This window comes from Thalassophryne amazonica, chromosome 2, assembly GCF_902500255.1.
Source record: "Thalassophryne amazonica chromosome 2, fThaAma1.1, whole genome shotgun sequence".
NCBI classification, from domain to species: Eukaryota; Metazoa; Chordata; class Actinopteri; order Batrachoidiformes; family Batrachoididae; genus Thalassophryne; species Thalassophryne amazonica.
Window position 1 is genome coordinate 53,937,571 of NC_047104.1, and position 12,714 is coordinate 53,950,284.

The 12,714-nt window shown below is 40.5% G+C and overlaps 1 protein-coding gene across 7 annotated transcripts in view; it reads right to left on the reverse strand.

The window, feature by feature from the left end:
- Nucleotides 1-12,714, reverse strand: part of chd9 (chromodomain helicase DNA binding protein 9) — a 260,945-nt gene that overhangs the window by 91,542 nt on the left and 156,689 nt on the right. For all 7 annotated transcript variants that reach the window (XM_034186197.1, XM_034186214.1, XM_034186205.1 and 4 more), the window contains 2 exons: nt 12,541-12,649; nt 67-213 (listed from right to left, as the gene is read on the reverse strand). In XM_034186197.1, coding sequence (XP_034042088.1) covers nt 67-213; nt 12,541-12,649 — 256 coding nt within the window. The remainder of the gene's footprint in view (nt 1-66; nt 214-12,540; nt 12,650-12,714) is intronic.

Genomic DNA, 12,714 nt, shown 5'->3' on the forward strand with positions numbered 1-12,714 from the left:
ACAGTACGGGTTTAACAATAAACTGGAATTTATCACTACCACAGACTTGACAGCATGACTGCTTACAACAAACAGCTGGAGAGAAGGATCCTTGGAAGTTGCAGTGTTGGCTTTCTTGGCTTTAACAATAACTTTGACATCCTCATCCGACAATCTGGCCTCCAGCTCCTCAGCATACTTCTTCTTCTTTATCTGCCGATTAGAGCGTCTCTTCTAGAAAGAAGGAAAAAAGGGGAAACAGCCTGATTATCGATATTATGATTGCCAATTAGCCTCTGTATGCATGTGTGCATGGCTTCGATAAAGGGGAGAAACTGTGGAGACCTGACATTTGCTGTTTGGTATGCATATGTATTTTGGTCAAGGTGAATGCTGCAAAAAGGGAAAGTTGACAGAACTAATATTTTTGGAGAATTTAGTGATAGTACCTAATAACAGTGAACAATGGATGTTGTGCTGCTATGCACCATGGAAGTTCAGGGTTTGGGGATTTCAAATGTTATTGTGGTTCATGTTAGTTTAATAGTGTTGTTAGTGTTACTGATTTGTTGTGTTTTGTAGTTCAATTGATTTAGTCACTTTAGTTAAGTGTCATGTTGCCGTTACCATGAGTGAGAAATGTAGTGCGTTTGATGTCTTCCACCACAGTCTCTTTTTGTGGATGTGTAAAAATAAAAGTACTTGTTTGTGGCAGAATGCAGAAAAGACAAATAGCGGTATATCTGTTTCCATTCTTCCACGCAACTTGCCACAATATATTAAAAAAGAAGTGGCCTGTGTGTACATGTATGTGTGCGTGCGTGTAACTTAGATCACAGACAAACTGTGGAGAGCTGACATTTGCTGTTTGATATGTATTTTGAGTTATGGATGAATTCCACCACTACGTAATGTTGAGTGAAACTACGGATATAAGGTAACAACACTGATTAATGGACGTTGAAACACACGCCATTCCAGCAAGGGGTGATAATCATCAACATATTAAAAGCGTGCCTGTGTGCGTGATTTTATTTCGTAAGTACATAATATAATTGTCAATACGTTAAAAATACATGGATAACACAAGAAAGTGAAAAGACTTATTTCTATTGTGGTCCATTTAAAAGTCAAATGACAAAATAGAAGTAATAATGAATCCATAATAATAATAATAATAATAATGCTGATAGTGTGTATATGATAACAAGAACCGAAACGATTTATAAATACATTAAGACAATAAATTAACATTTAAAAAATTACATAATTAACAGGAAATAAAATGGTTGAGTTCTTCCTCTAAAAACCTTTTAGGTCTAAGGGTCTAAAAACATTCTGGACTCACACACCATTCCAACGCATTATAGAGACTGCATAATTTATTACCACCCTTAAAAATGCCAGCTACCTATTTTATCAACACTACCCAATCTAGAGCACGTGGATCTTCACAGACAGCATGCTAGTTCATATGCTCATTTCAGAAAATAGTCAAAGCAAAATAGCTAAAGAAGTTGGAAAATGTTTGAACCCTTATTTCCAAACCTGCTTATCATATACAGTGAGGAAAATAAGTATTTGAACACTGCGATTTTGCAAGTTCTTCCACTTAGAAATCATGGAGGGGTCTGAGTTTTTCATTTTAGGTGCATGTCCATTTTGAGAGACATAATCCAAAAAAGAAAAAAAAAAAATCCGGATATCACAATGTATGATGTCTTAATAATTTATTTGCATGTTACTGCTGCAAATAAGTATTTCAACACCTGCCATTCAGCAGAAATTCTGGCCCTCAAAGACCTGTTAGTCTGCCTCTAAAAAGTCCACCTCCACTCCACTTATTATTCCAAATTAGAAGCACCTATTTGAGGTCATTAGCTGCATAAAGACACCTGTCCACCCCACACAATCAGTAAGACTCCAACTACTAAAATGGCTAAGACTAAAGAGCTGTCCAAAGACACCAGAGACAAAATTGTAGACCACCACAAGGCTGGAAAGGGCTATGGGGCAATTGCCAAGCAGCTTGGTGAAAAAAGATCAACTGTTGGAGCAATTATTAGAAAATGGAAGAAGCTAAACATGACTGTCAATCTCCCTCAGACTGGGGCTCCATGCAAGATCCCACCTCGTGGCATATCAATGATCCTAAGAAAGGTGAGGAATCAGCCCAGAACTGCATGGAAGGAGCTGGTCAATGACCTGAAGAGAGCTGGCACCACTGTTTCCAAGGTTACTGTGGGTAATACACTAAGACGTCATGGGTTAAAATCATGCATGGCACGGAAGGTTCCCCTGCTTAAATCAGTACACGTCCAGGCCCGTCTTAAGTTTGCCCGTGACCATTTGGATGATCCAGAGGAGTCATGGGAGAAAGTTATGTGGTCAGATGAGACCAAAATAGAACTTTTTGGTCTTAATTCCACTCGCCGTGTTTGGAGGAAGAAGAATGCTGAGTACTATACTAAAAACACCGTCCCTACTGTGAAGCATGGGGGTGGAAACATCATGCTTTGGGGGTGTTTTTCTGCACATGGGACAGGACTGCACTGTATTAAGGAGAGGATGACCAGGGCCATGTATTGCGAGATTTAGGGGAACAACCTCCTTCCCTCAGTTAGAGCATTGAAGATAGGTCATGGATGGGTCTTCCAACATGACAATGACCCAAAGCACACAGCCACGATAACCAAGGAATGGCTCCGTAAGAAGCATATCAAGGTAATGGAGTGGCCAAGCCAGTCTCCAGACCTAAACCCAATAGAAAATCTTTGGAGGGAGCTCAAACTCTGTGTTTCTCAGTGACAGCCCAGTAACCTGCCTGATCTAGAGAAGATCTGTGTGGAGGAATGGGCCAAAATCCCTGTTGCACTGTGTGCGAACCTGGTGGAAAAACTACAGGAAACGTTTGACCTCTGTAATTGCAAACAAAGGCTACTGTACCAAATATTAACATTAATGTTCACAGGTGTTGAAATACTTATTTGCAGCAGTTAACATACAAAAAAAGTATTAAAAAAAATCATCCACTGTGATTTCTGATTTTTTTTTTTTTTTAGATTATGTCTCTCACAGTGGACATGCACCTAAGATGAAAATTTCAGACCCCTCCATGAGTGTGAGAATACTTATTATTTTCAAATACGAGGGCTGTCAATAAAGTAACGGTCCTTTTTAGTTTTTTTCAAAAACTATATGGATTTCATTCATATGTTTTTACGTCAGACATGCTTGAACCCTCGTGCGCATGCGTGAGTTTTTCCACGCTTGTCGGTGACGTCATTCGCCTGTGAGCACTCCTTGTGGGAGGAGTCGTCCAGCCCCTCGTCGGAATTCCTTTGTCTGAGAAGTTGCTGAGAGACTGGCGCGTTGTTTGATCAAAATTTTTTCTAAACCTGTGAGACACATCGAAGTGGACACGGTTCGAAAAATTAAGCTGGTTTTCAGTGAAAATTTTAACAGCTGATGAGAGATTTTGAGGTGATACTGTCGCTTTAAGGACTTTTCACGGTGCGAGACGTCGCGCAGCGCTCTCAGGCGGCGTCATCAGCCTGTTCAAGCTGAAAACCTCCACATTTCAGGCTCTATTGATCCAGGACGTCGTGAGAGAACAGAGAAGTTTCAGAAGAAGTCGGTTTCAGCATTTTATCCGGATATTCCACTGTTAAAGGAGATTTTTTTAATGAAAGACGTGCGGACGGATCCGCGCGTCGGGACGCAGCCGGTGCGGTGTGGCTGCACAGGAAAAACACCTCTGTGTTGATAACCATTTGTAAAATCCAGGCGGCTTTTGATGGCTTTCAGTGGAGTGAGTATATGAGAAATTGTTTAACAGGCAGGACATGTTCCAACTTGTCCTTAAGGCTTTCAACAGAGGTGTTTTTCCTGTGGCGGAGCGTTGCGGCGGCTGCGTCCTGACGCGCGGACCCGTCCGCACGTCTTTCATTAAAAAAATCTCCTTTAACAGTGGAATATCCGGATAAAATGCTGAAACCGACTTCTTCTGAAACTTCTCTGTTCTCTCACGACGTCCTGGATCAATAGAGCCTGAAATGTGGAGGTTTTCAGCTTGAACAGGCTGATGACGCCGCCTGAGAGCGCTGCGCGACGTCTCGCACCGTGAAAAGTCCTTAAAGCGACAGAATCACCTCAAAATCTCTCATCAGCCGTTAAAATTTTCACTGAAAACCAGCTTAATTTTTCGAACCGTGTCCACTTCGATGTGTCTCACAGGTTTAGAAAAAATTTTGATCAAACAAAGCGCCAGTCTCTCAGCAACTTCTCAGACAAAGGAATTCCGATGAGGGGCTGGACGACTCCTCCCACAAGGAGTGCTCACAGGCGAATGACGTCACCGACAGGCGTGGAAAAACTCACGCATGCGCACGAGGGTTCAAGCATGTCTGACGTAAAAACATATGAATGAAATCCATATAGTTTTTGAAAAAAATAAAAAGGACCGTAACTTTATTGACAGCCCTCGTACTTATTTTCCTCACTGTACTTCGACTTTTAGTAGGGTTGGGCATCGAGAACCAGTTCCTTTCGGGTACTGTTAAGAAATGATTCAATCCACTGACAATCCACTTTTTGCTTAACGACTCCCTTATCGGTCCTTCAGAGTGGCCGGAAAATGATCATTTCTCTACATTGATTACAGACCCTGCAGCGGGTCTGTAATCAACTTTTTTGCAGAGCAGCGTTGCTTTGAACCTTGAACCAATCGAAGCAGTGATTCGCAGTTTGAAGCAGTGCTTCGATCTAATGATTCCTTGATTCACTGTTTTATTTCGCTTTATCTTAATTTTCCTCCGTTAAACCCTAAAGAGCATATGTCTGTGAGTAATATTTACCTTGTTTATGTTAAACGTTCCGGTTATGGTCTTCTGAAACAGTTGATAGATGTATTTTATAACTTAAAAAGGGGACTGATGCTAATGCATTAGCATGTCTATGGCTTTTTCAATGTTAAAGTTAGCATTAACCTGTTTGCATCTCAGCATGTTTGTGTGCATTTGTTTTCTGTATAATAATTAATAGCTCAGCGTTCGTTGTCGTAAAAGAGTCAAACTGTAATTTTTTAAAAATTTATTTTTATTCATATATAATTAATAATAGCAACAATAACAGTAATAATAACTCATAATAACTAATAATGCTACAATACAATTTTAGAGAAAGAGACATAAAGAACCTGATGAAACAAAGATAAAACCATCTAACAATGAAAATAAATAAATACATATCGAAATAAATAACTTTTTCCTGTGAACACCTAGTGACTCTTACACCTCAACTTCATCCTTGTTTTATTTAAGTTTAATGACAATTTGTTTCGGTCAAACCATATTTTTAATTTGTTCATTTCTTCAGTGATTTCCTCCAGAACTATCTGCCAAGCTAGAAAACTGCTGCATCCTTGTAAGAGCAGAATACTACTGGAATGAATTTGAATAAGGAAAGTTGTTTTTTTTTTTGTTTTCCTCACCAAAATGGATGCTGCACTCACTGCAGTTTATTGTCTGGAATAGTCCCAGATTGCATTTCAGAGCTTCTAGAATTCAAACATTTTCATGTGGGTGGTGTTGGGGGCAATTTTGGGTTTCAGCTTTTTTTTTTTTTTTTTTTTACCACTTTCATCCCTGAATGTCAATCGTGAGTCACTTCTGTGCAGATTAAAGTCACTAACTGGGACTCCTGTCTTGTTGCGAGAAAGAAACGAGAATCGTCCTGTTCACACAGCTCCAAATGCTGCACAGCTCTCTGCCGAGTCTGAATTAATAAATTCAAAGCAAAACGCTGTTTAAATCAATTGACACCTCTTTCCAAACGTTGTAATACAAACAAACTGCAATCGATTAAAAAATGTTTTTCCTCCCAAAACGAGACGTCTGGCGCAGATGTGCAGCAGCTGGCTGAGCTCAGCTCTGAAGTATGGAGTGACATTCATGCCAAAATGTCTGAAAGGAGATGCTTTTGACAAAAACTACAGATTTTATTTATTTTTATTTATGTCCAGAGATCAAGGATCCAGTGACCAATTTAAAATGTTGACATAGAAAACCTGTAACGCCTACTTTTAGTACACAGAAAATTCACAAAAGGTATCGAAGCGATAAGTGGAATCGATAAAATCTAATATCGATAAAATCTTATCAATACCCATCCCTAACTTTTAGTTTGTCATTTTCTTAATCTTTCTATTAATAAGCAGACAGAAATGTGCGACTCTAATGCTTCATATTTCGTAATTTCAGTATATTTAATTTTGGAGACAGTGTTTCTTTCCATCATTTTTGGAGTGTATGCTTTTACATCTGGAGTACTGGTATTTAGAACTAAAACTAGTAAGTAAGTCCCTTCGGCTGCTCCCTTGTTTGCACTCCGGTCGCCACAGCAAATCCAAGGTGGATCTGCATGTTGAATTGGAACAGGTTTTACGCAGGATGCCCTTCCTGACGCAACTCCACATTACATGGAGGGATGGGATTTGAACCCGGAACCTTCTGCACTGAAAACAAGCGCATTAACCACTTGGCCACCACCCTGCATTTAGAACTAAAACTAAAACGTTAAATAATGTAAGCAAAAGTGGACTCAGCAATTTAAATGTGAACTAAATTTAAATCTTGAACATAAAATTAATTTGAAGTAGCACATAGCTGATGGTATAAATTTCTACAACTTAATTTATGACTCATAAACTAACCATACCCTGTTTTTTTTTTGTTTTTTTTAAGAATCTGGATTTATCATGAAGGGTGCAGCTTTGTGACTACGGCTATGTGCTCAATTATCTTGTCATTTGTAGTCAAGGTGAACAAGTAGAAGCAACAAATTCTTAATAGTCATGACTAATCTCACAAAATTATTCCTTTGACAAACTATAAAAAAATCCCTTGCTGCTCAGAATAAGTACTTTAGAATTTTTTCCCCCAACAGTACAGAATAAAGAGGTGCAATGCATATTTTATTGTTAGCTGTTATATGACTACACCAGCAATCGCATAACAATTTTTAAGCAATTTAAAACAATGTGGGCTCTCAGCAAGTATGAACATCAAGAGTTATAAGCAAACACAACCCCCAAATGACCCTGTTAAATATACTTCAGACAAGTATTTGCAAACAGTATCATAATACCATCTCCCAACACTAAACAATCATTTCAATACGGTTTCAAATCCAGCTTGTTTCTATGCCTTCCTGTCAAGCCTTTATCATCATCCTAAGTGTGGGTTGCAGCATCCTGCATCAATACGAGCTGCTCTGAGTGATACCATGCAGTTAATTAGGAATAAATTCCACTGAGGTAAAGTTAATTAGGTGTGACAAATTACACCCTCGTGCAGATATGCCATCACGTACCTCAACCCAAAAATGACCAGAAGCTATAGAGTCAAACCTGCCACATGCCCTACTGTCAACAGATTCTGAACCCCTGAGGTGTATCTGTCCTAGAAATCAGCTACAGAATTCTGACCTCTTCCACAAGACCAACCGAAATGAGTCATCAGCACAGTGGTTTAATTATGAATGAGGGTGTCTTGTAACAAGGTTAATTAGATCGCAGACAACGTCCAGATAGGAAGCAAAAGGAAAGAATTGTTACTTATCCCCATTCCTTCAGACAGCGATCATCAAAACACTACGTAACTGTCTCGACTTCACAATGAGCAAAGGAACAGGAGGTCTGTTGAGTCACATACCATGAAAAATAAAAAGACTGCATTTTAAACTCTTGTTTATATTGTCCTTAAGGCAACAACAAACCCTCATGCCACCAAATTAGTTCAGGATTATGTTCTTCCATTTACACATGAGATTGGCAGATATTACCTTTTTGACTGAGATATTGACACATGTAAAAAACATACTCACCACTGCTAATCCACAGAGGTGAGCAAATCAGTTCAAGATAAATGAAAGAATGGGGCTGTGAATTTGTATATTCCACAGCAAATCAGTGAGTGTGTTGTACTGGACCACTCTTCTTCCCTTAATTATTCACCCCTAAAAATAATTTTCAAACAATTATTTTACAACTCTACCATGTACTATGAAGGAAATAAATTTTGGTGTCAGTGTTACAGATTGCAAACAACTTGTAACATAATATCAAAGTATTAACATATTAAAAGAGTCATCAGGCGATGACACATCATCCCCTGGTCCCTACAAAACAGTAATACAAAGTGTTGCGGGCAGGGGTCTCGCCAGCGCAGCTGAACGTAGGGTAATGCTACAGTGTGATTTGGCTCCCTGCGCTGTGATTCAATCAGCATAGGTGGCTTCTGTTTTTTTTTTCGTTTTTTTTCCTAACGATATGTTACACGCTACTTAACGTCCAAGTTAGCTACAAAAATTATTTGTGATTGTAAGTCTATCTGCGCACATTTGGTAACCAGTACTGATCGTTGATGTACTTTATCACTCTTTCTCAGCGATTCAGCAGATGCATTTCCGCCTACAGTGTTTGTGAAGCATTGTGTCTTCCCCCAAAAAGCAAAAATTAAAAAGTGAAACACTCAGTCATAACCACAAGATTGAACAAAAAGCAGAAGAACGAGTGATGGACTTCACCCTGCTGCGCGGAGCTTTTTTCAGAGATTGTTCATCACTGTGGCCGGACGGTGCTGTGACTTGGATAGCCAGAGAGAGACAGCAGTCGGTCAGGCAGAGAGCCGACAGCCACTGTGATTAATTCTCCACTTTTGGATATATATACACACACCCAGTTTGAGCAACAGACTTTCTGCAAATTTGTGCGAGTAATCTGAAAATAATATGTGACGTTAGTGCTCTGCTGTAGTTTATCACCTAACATTAGCCTTTAGCTGCAGGACGTTGACTCAATAACTGTCGAGCTTAGTGAATGTTTTACATTCGTAAATTATTGAATCTATTTTTAACAAAGTTACACAGTTTTTTAATGCTCTCACTATAAGACAAGTCTCAACTTTAAATAACTTAGATTTTTTTTTTATTTAAATTTTTTAACTATCTAATAAACACACAAAGAAAATACAACAGCACTGTTTCATGTTTCTTTATATTTTTAGAAACATATTTCCCACATCAGGAGCATTTCAACATCTGCTATGCAGAGAACCTTCAAAAACTTCCAGTGATGGAGCTGAACACAAAACCCAAAGTCCAGACAGAAGAAGAGAACATCTCTGCTCTTCAAAATGTGAGGAAAGTGTCTCCAAAAACTCAAAAACTGACAGTAGATTACATCACTGCAGTAGAGTCAGCCATTAAACATAACAGTTTTGTCAGAGTCAGAAGCTGGGGACCTCTGACTAAGAGTCACAGCAGTGCTGAACAGTGCTAAGCCTCCTCCATCCAACATCACAGGAGAAGAACGGAAAGCTTTGTCAGCACTGCAGAAGGACCAAAGTATCCTTATCCTGCCAGCGGATAAAGGCAGATGCACGGTGGTCCTGAACACATCGGACTACGAGGCCAAGATCAACAACTTGCTCAGTGACTCCAATACATACAAGTGTCTGAAGAGAGACCCCACAAGCGGCTATAAGAAGAAAATCATTAGCTACTTCCAAAACCTGGAGAAAGGGCGACTCATCGAGAGGCAGGCATACTACAGATTGTACCCTGGGGATGCCACTCCATGCATCTATGGACTGCCCAAAATCCACAAACAGGACGTGGCACTCAGGCCTATTGTATGTAGCACTGATTGCATCACGTACAATTTGGCCAACACCTCAAGTGGACTTTGGCTCCTCTAGACCACCATGTGGAGAACACACAAGATTTTGTGAACAAGATCAAGGACCTTCAGCTGGAGGCAGATGAAACTATGGTGTCATTTGATGTGACATCGGTGTCACCTGCATCCCCACCGCTGAGGCCGTGTCAGCTGTGAGGCAGAGACTGCTGGAGGATGTCTCTCTACTTGAAAGGACCAAACTCTCACCAGACCACATCTGCCAACTCTTGGAGATCTGTCTTAACACCACATATTTCCTGTTCAGGGGGAATTACTACAGGCAGATCCATGGTTGTGCGATGGGGTCTCCGGTATCCCCCATTGTGGCCAATCTGTACATGGAGCGAGTGGAGAAGAGAGCCTTGACGTCATTCACGGGCATCCCTCCCAGTCACTGGTTCAGATATGTCGATGACACATGGGTTAAAGTCAAGCAAGAGGAAGTTGAGGACTTTACAGAGCACATCAACTCGGTGGACTCCAATATCAAGTTCACACGTGAGGATGCCAGAAACTACCATTTAGCCTTCTTGGACTGTGATGTTACGATTGGAGAGAACAGGCAGCTCCAGACAGGGGTTTACAGAAAACCCACTCACACTGACCAATATCTGCTCTTTGGCTCAAACCATCCCCTTGAACACAAGCTCGGGGTGATCAGGACTCTTCAACACAGAGCCCTACAGGTGCCCACAACTACAGAGGGAATGGCTAAAGAAGAACATGTCCGGAAAGCCCTCACAGTATGTGGGTACCCACAATGGTCCCTGGATAAAGTGCAGAAGTCCCAAAGAACAGAGAGACCAGACAGACAGGAGACGGAGCCAAGAACAAGAGGAGTGTCTCTCCCTTATTTAGCAGGAGTAGGGGAAAAACTACAGAGGATCTTCAGACAGCACAAAATCCCAGTTTACTTTAAACCTGTTAACACCTTGAGACAGAAATTAGTTCACTCCAAGGACAGGATCCCTAGTTACAAACAGAGCAATGTAGTGTATTCTATCAGATGTCAGGAAAACTGTAATGAACACTACATAGGTGAGACTAAGCAGCCGTTACACAAAAGGCTATACCAGAACTGCAGAGTGGACCTCAGTCTGCAGTTCATCTCCACCTTAAAGACACTAACCACACGTTTGAGGACAAGGAAGTTAAAATCTTAGCCAGAGAGAAGAAATGGTTTGAGAGAGGGGTGAAGGAGACATTGTATGTGAAACAGTTGAAACCCAGCCTTAACCGGGGAGGGTGTCTGTGACACGCTTTGTCCCCTGTTTACAATGGAGTACTCAGATCAAAGCAGTTTCAGTCTTTTGTTCATGGTAATGAGTCAATCACGCCATCAGGAGACGCGTCAGGAGAGCCATCAGGTGAGCCGTCAAGAGAGGCGTCAGTCCCAGCTACCCTGTCATTAGGAGGGTGCTAACTAGAGCACAACAGGTGCTAATTAAAGCAACTGTTTAGTTACTAGCCAATAGCAGTCTGCCTCTCGGAAGGAGGGGTCTGGTTAGGTTTAAAACTCCAGCTTTTGTGGCTTCTGTTTGTTCTTCTCTACAAGGGTCAAGATAGAAGTCAGACTACCAGAGCAAGAATTTTAGCTGAGAAAGCTTCTGCGATTTGAAGCGAAACATCTTCGCGTCAAGCAACCCAGTCCAGTCGAAGATTCAAGCTTTTCTACTATTAACCAAGAAATCATCTCATCTGAAACAACAACAGGTATGTTATGGTTTTAATTTACAGATGAACATCAAATATTTCTAAGAATTTCTTCTTTTTTATTTACTTAAAACTATTTTAATTACAAGTTTTTGAATGTAAGAAATGTTTAACTTAAAAATGTATAGTAATCAGAAATTAATCTTGACGCAAAAAACATAACAAAACAAACAAAAAAACCCCCACATTTGTAAGGATTTTCTTTACAAAACTGCTGTGTATAAAGCAGCAGTTCTGATGTTCCTCTGACACATTTCTACAGTCTTCCGTGTATTCGCCTGATGCCTCATTTCTTTTGGATTTAAAGTAAGGCTGTATCAAAGATAAAAATCTTGGGCTTTACGTCACAAAATCGGGCTCTCAAAATGCAGGAAATAGTGTTTCAGAGGAATATAAATTTCCAAATACTCCAGGTGGAAGACGCTTCTGGTAGTGCTCACCGCGGGGCTATGCCACGCCACGTTCTCCCCTATGCCATGAAAAAATCCTGGTCAGAACACTGCGTGGTTCGCCAAGTACACCCTTATGCTAAATATGAATGAAATTTGTAACCCTGGGATTTACATTTGCTAGGAGTTAGGCAGAAACCAAACAGCTACCGACAACCATATTTTTTCAATTATGTACAAGGTCTGTTAGAAAACTATCCGACCTTTTTATTTTTTCTCGGAGTGCGCCGCTCTCTCAGCCGCTGTGGGCGGTCTTTAAACCGGCTGGAGCACTCCTTAATCTGTGTAATCCCCATAAAATCATCCCTGAAAGCCATCTGAATTTTCCGAATGGTGTCCACCTGGAGGTCTCTCACAGTTTCTGGAAAAATTTGATGCAGCAAAGCTCCAAATTGTTCAGACATTTTATTTGCAATAAAAATCCGAGGAGAGGGGTGGACCACTGCTCACACAAAGCCTGCTCACAGGCGAATGACGTAACCGACAGGCGTGAAAAAACTCACGCATGCGCACGAAGGTTCAAGCTTGGCTGATGCAATCACACGTGATTCAAATCCATAGGGTTTTTGCAAAAAATAAAAAGGTCGGATAGTTTTCTAACAGACCTCGTAATTATGCGAAATAACATGTTTATGCAAGCGAGTGTGTACTTGATCTTACAGAGTCATTGTCTTTATAAGTGTGCCGAGGTGGGGTTTCATCATCAGACTCCTCCTCTGAAGACTCTGGCTTTCGTTTCTTCTTCTTCCCTATTTTGATGACAATTTTCCTAGGAGACAGAGAGCATAAAAACATACCGTAAATACAATGCAATTCAAGCAAAGAAGAAAATAA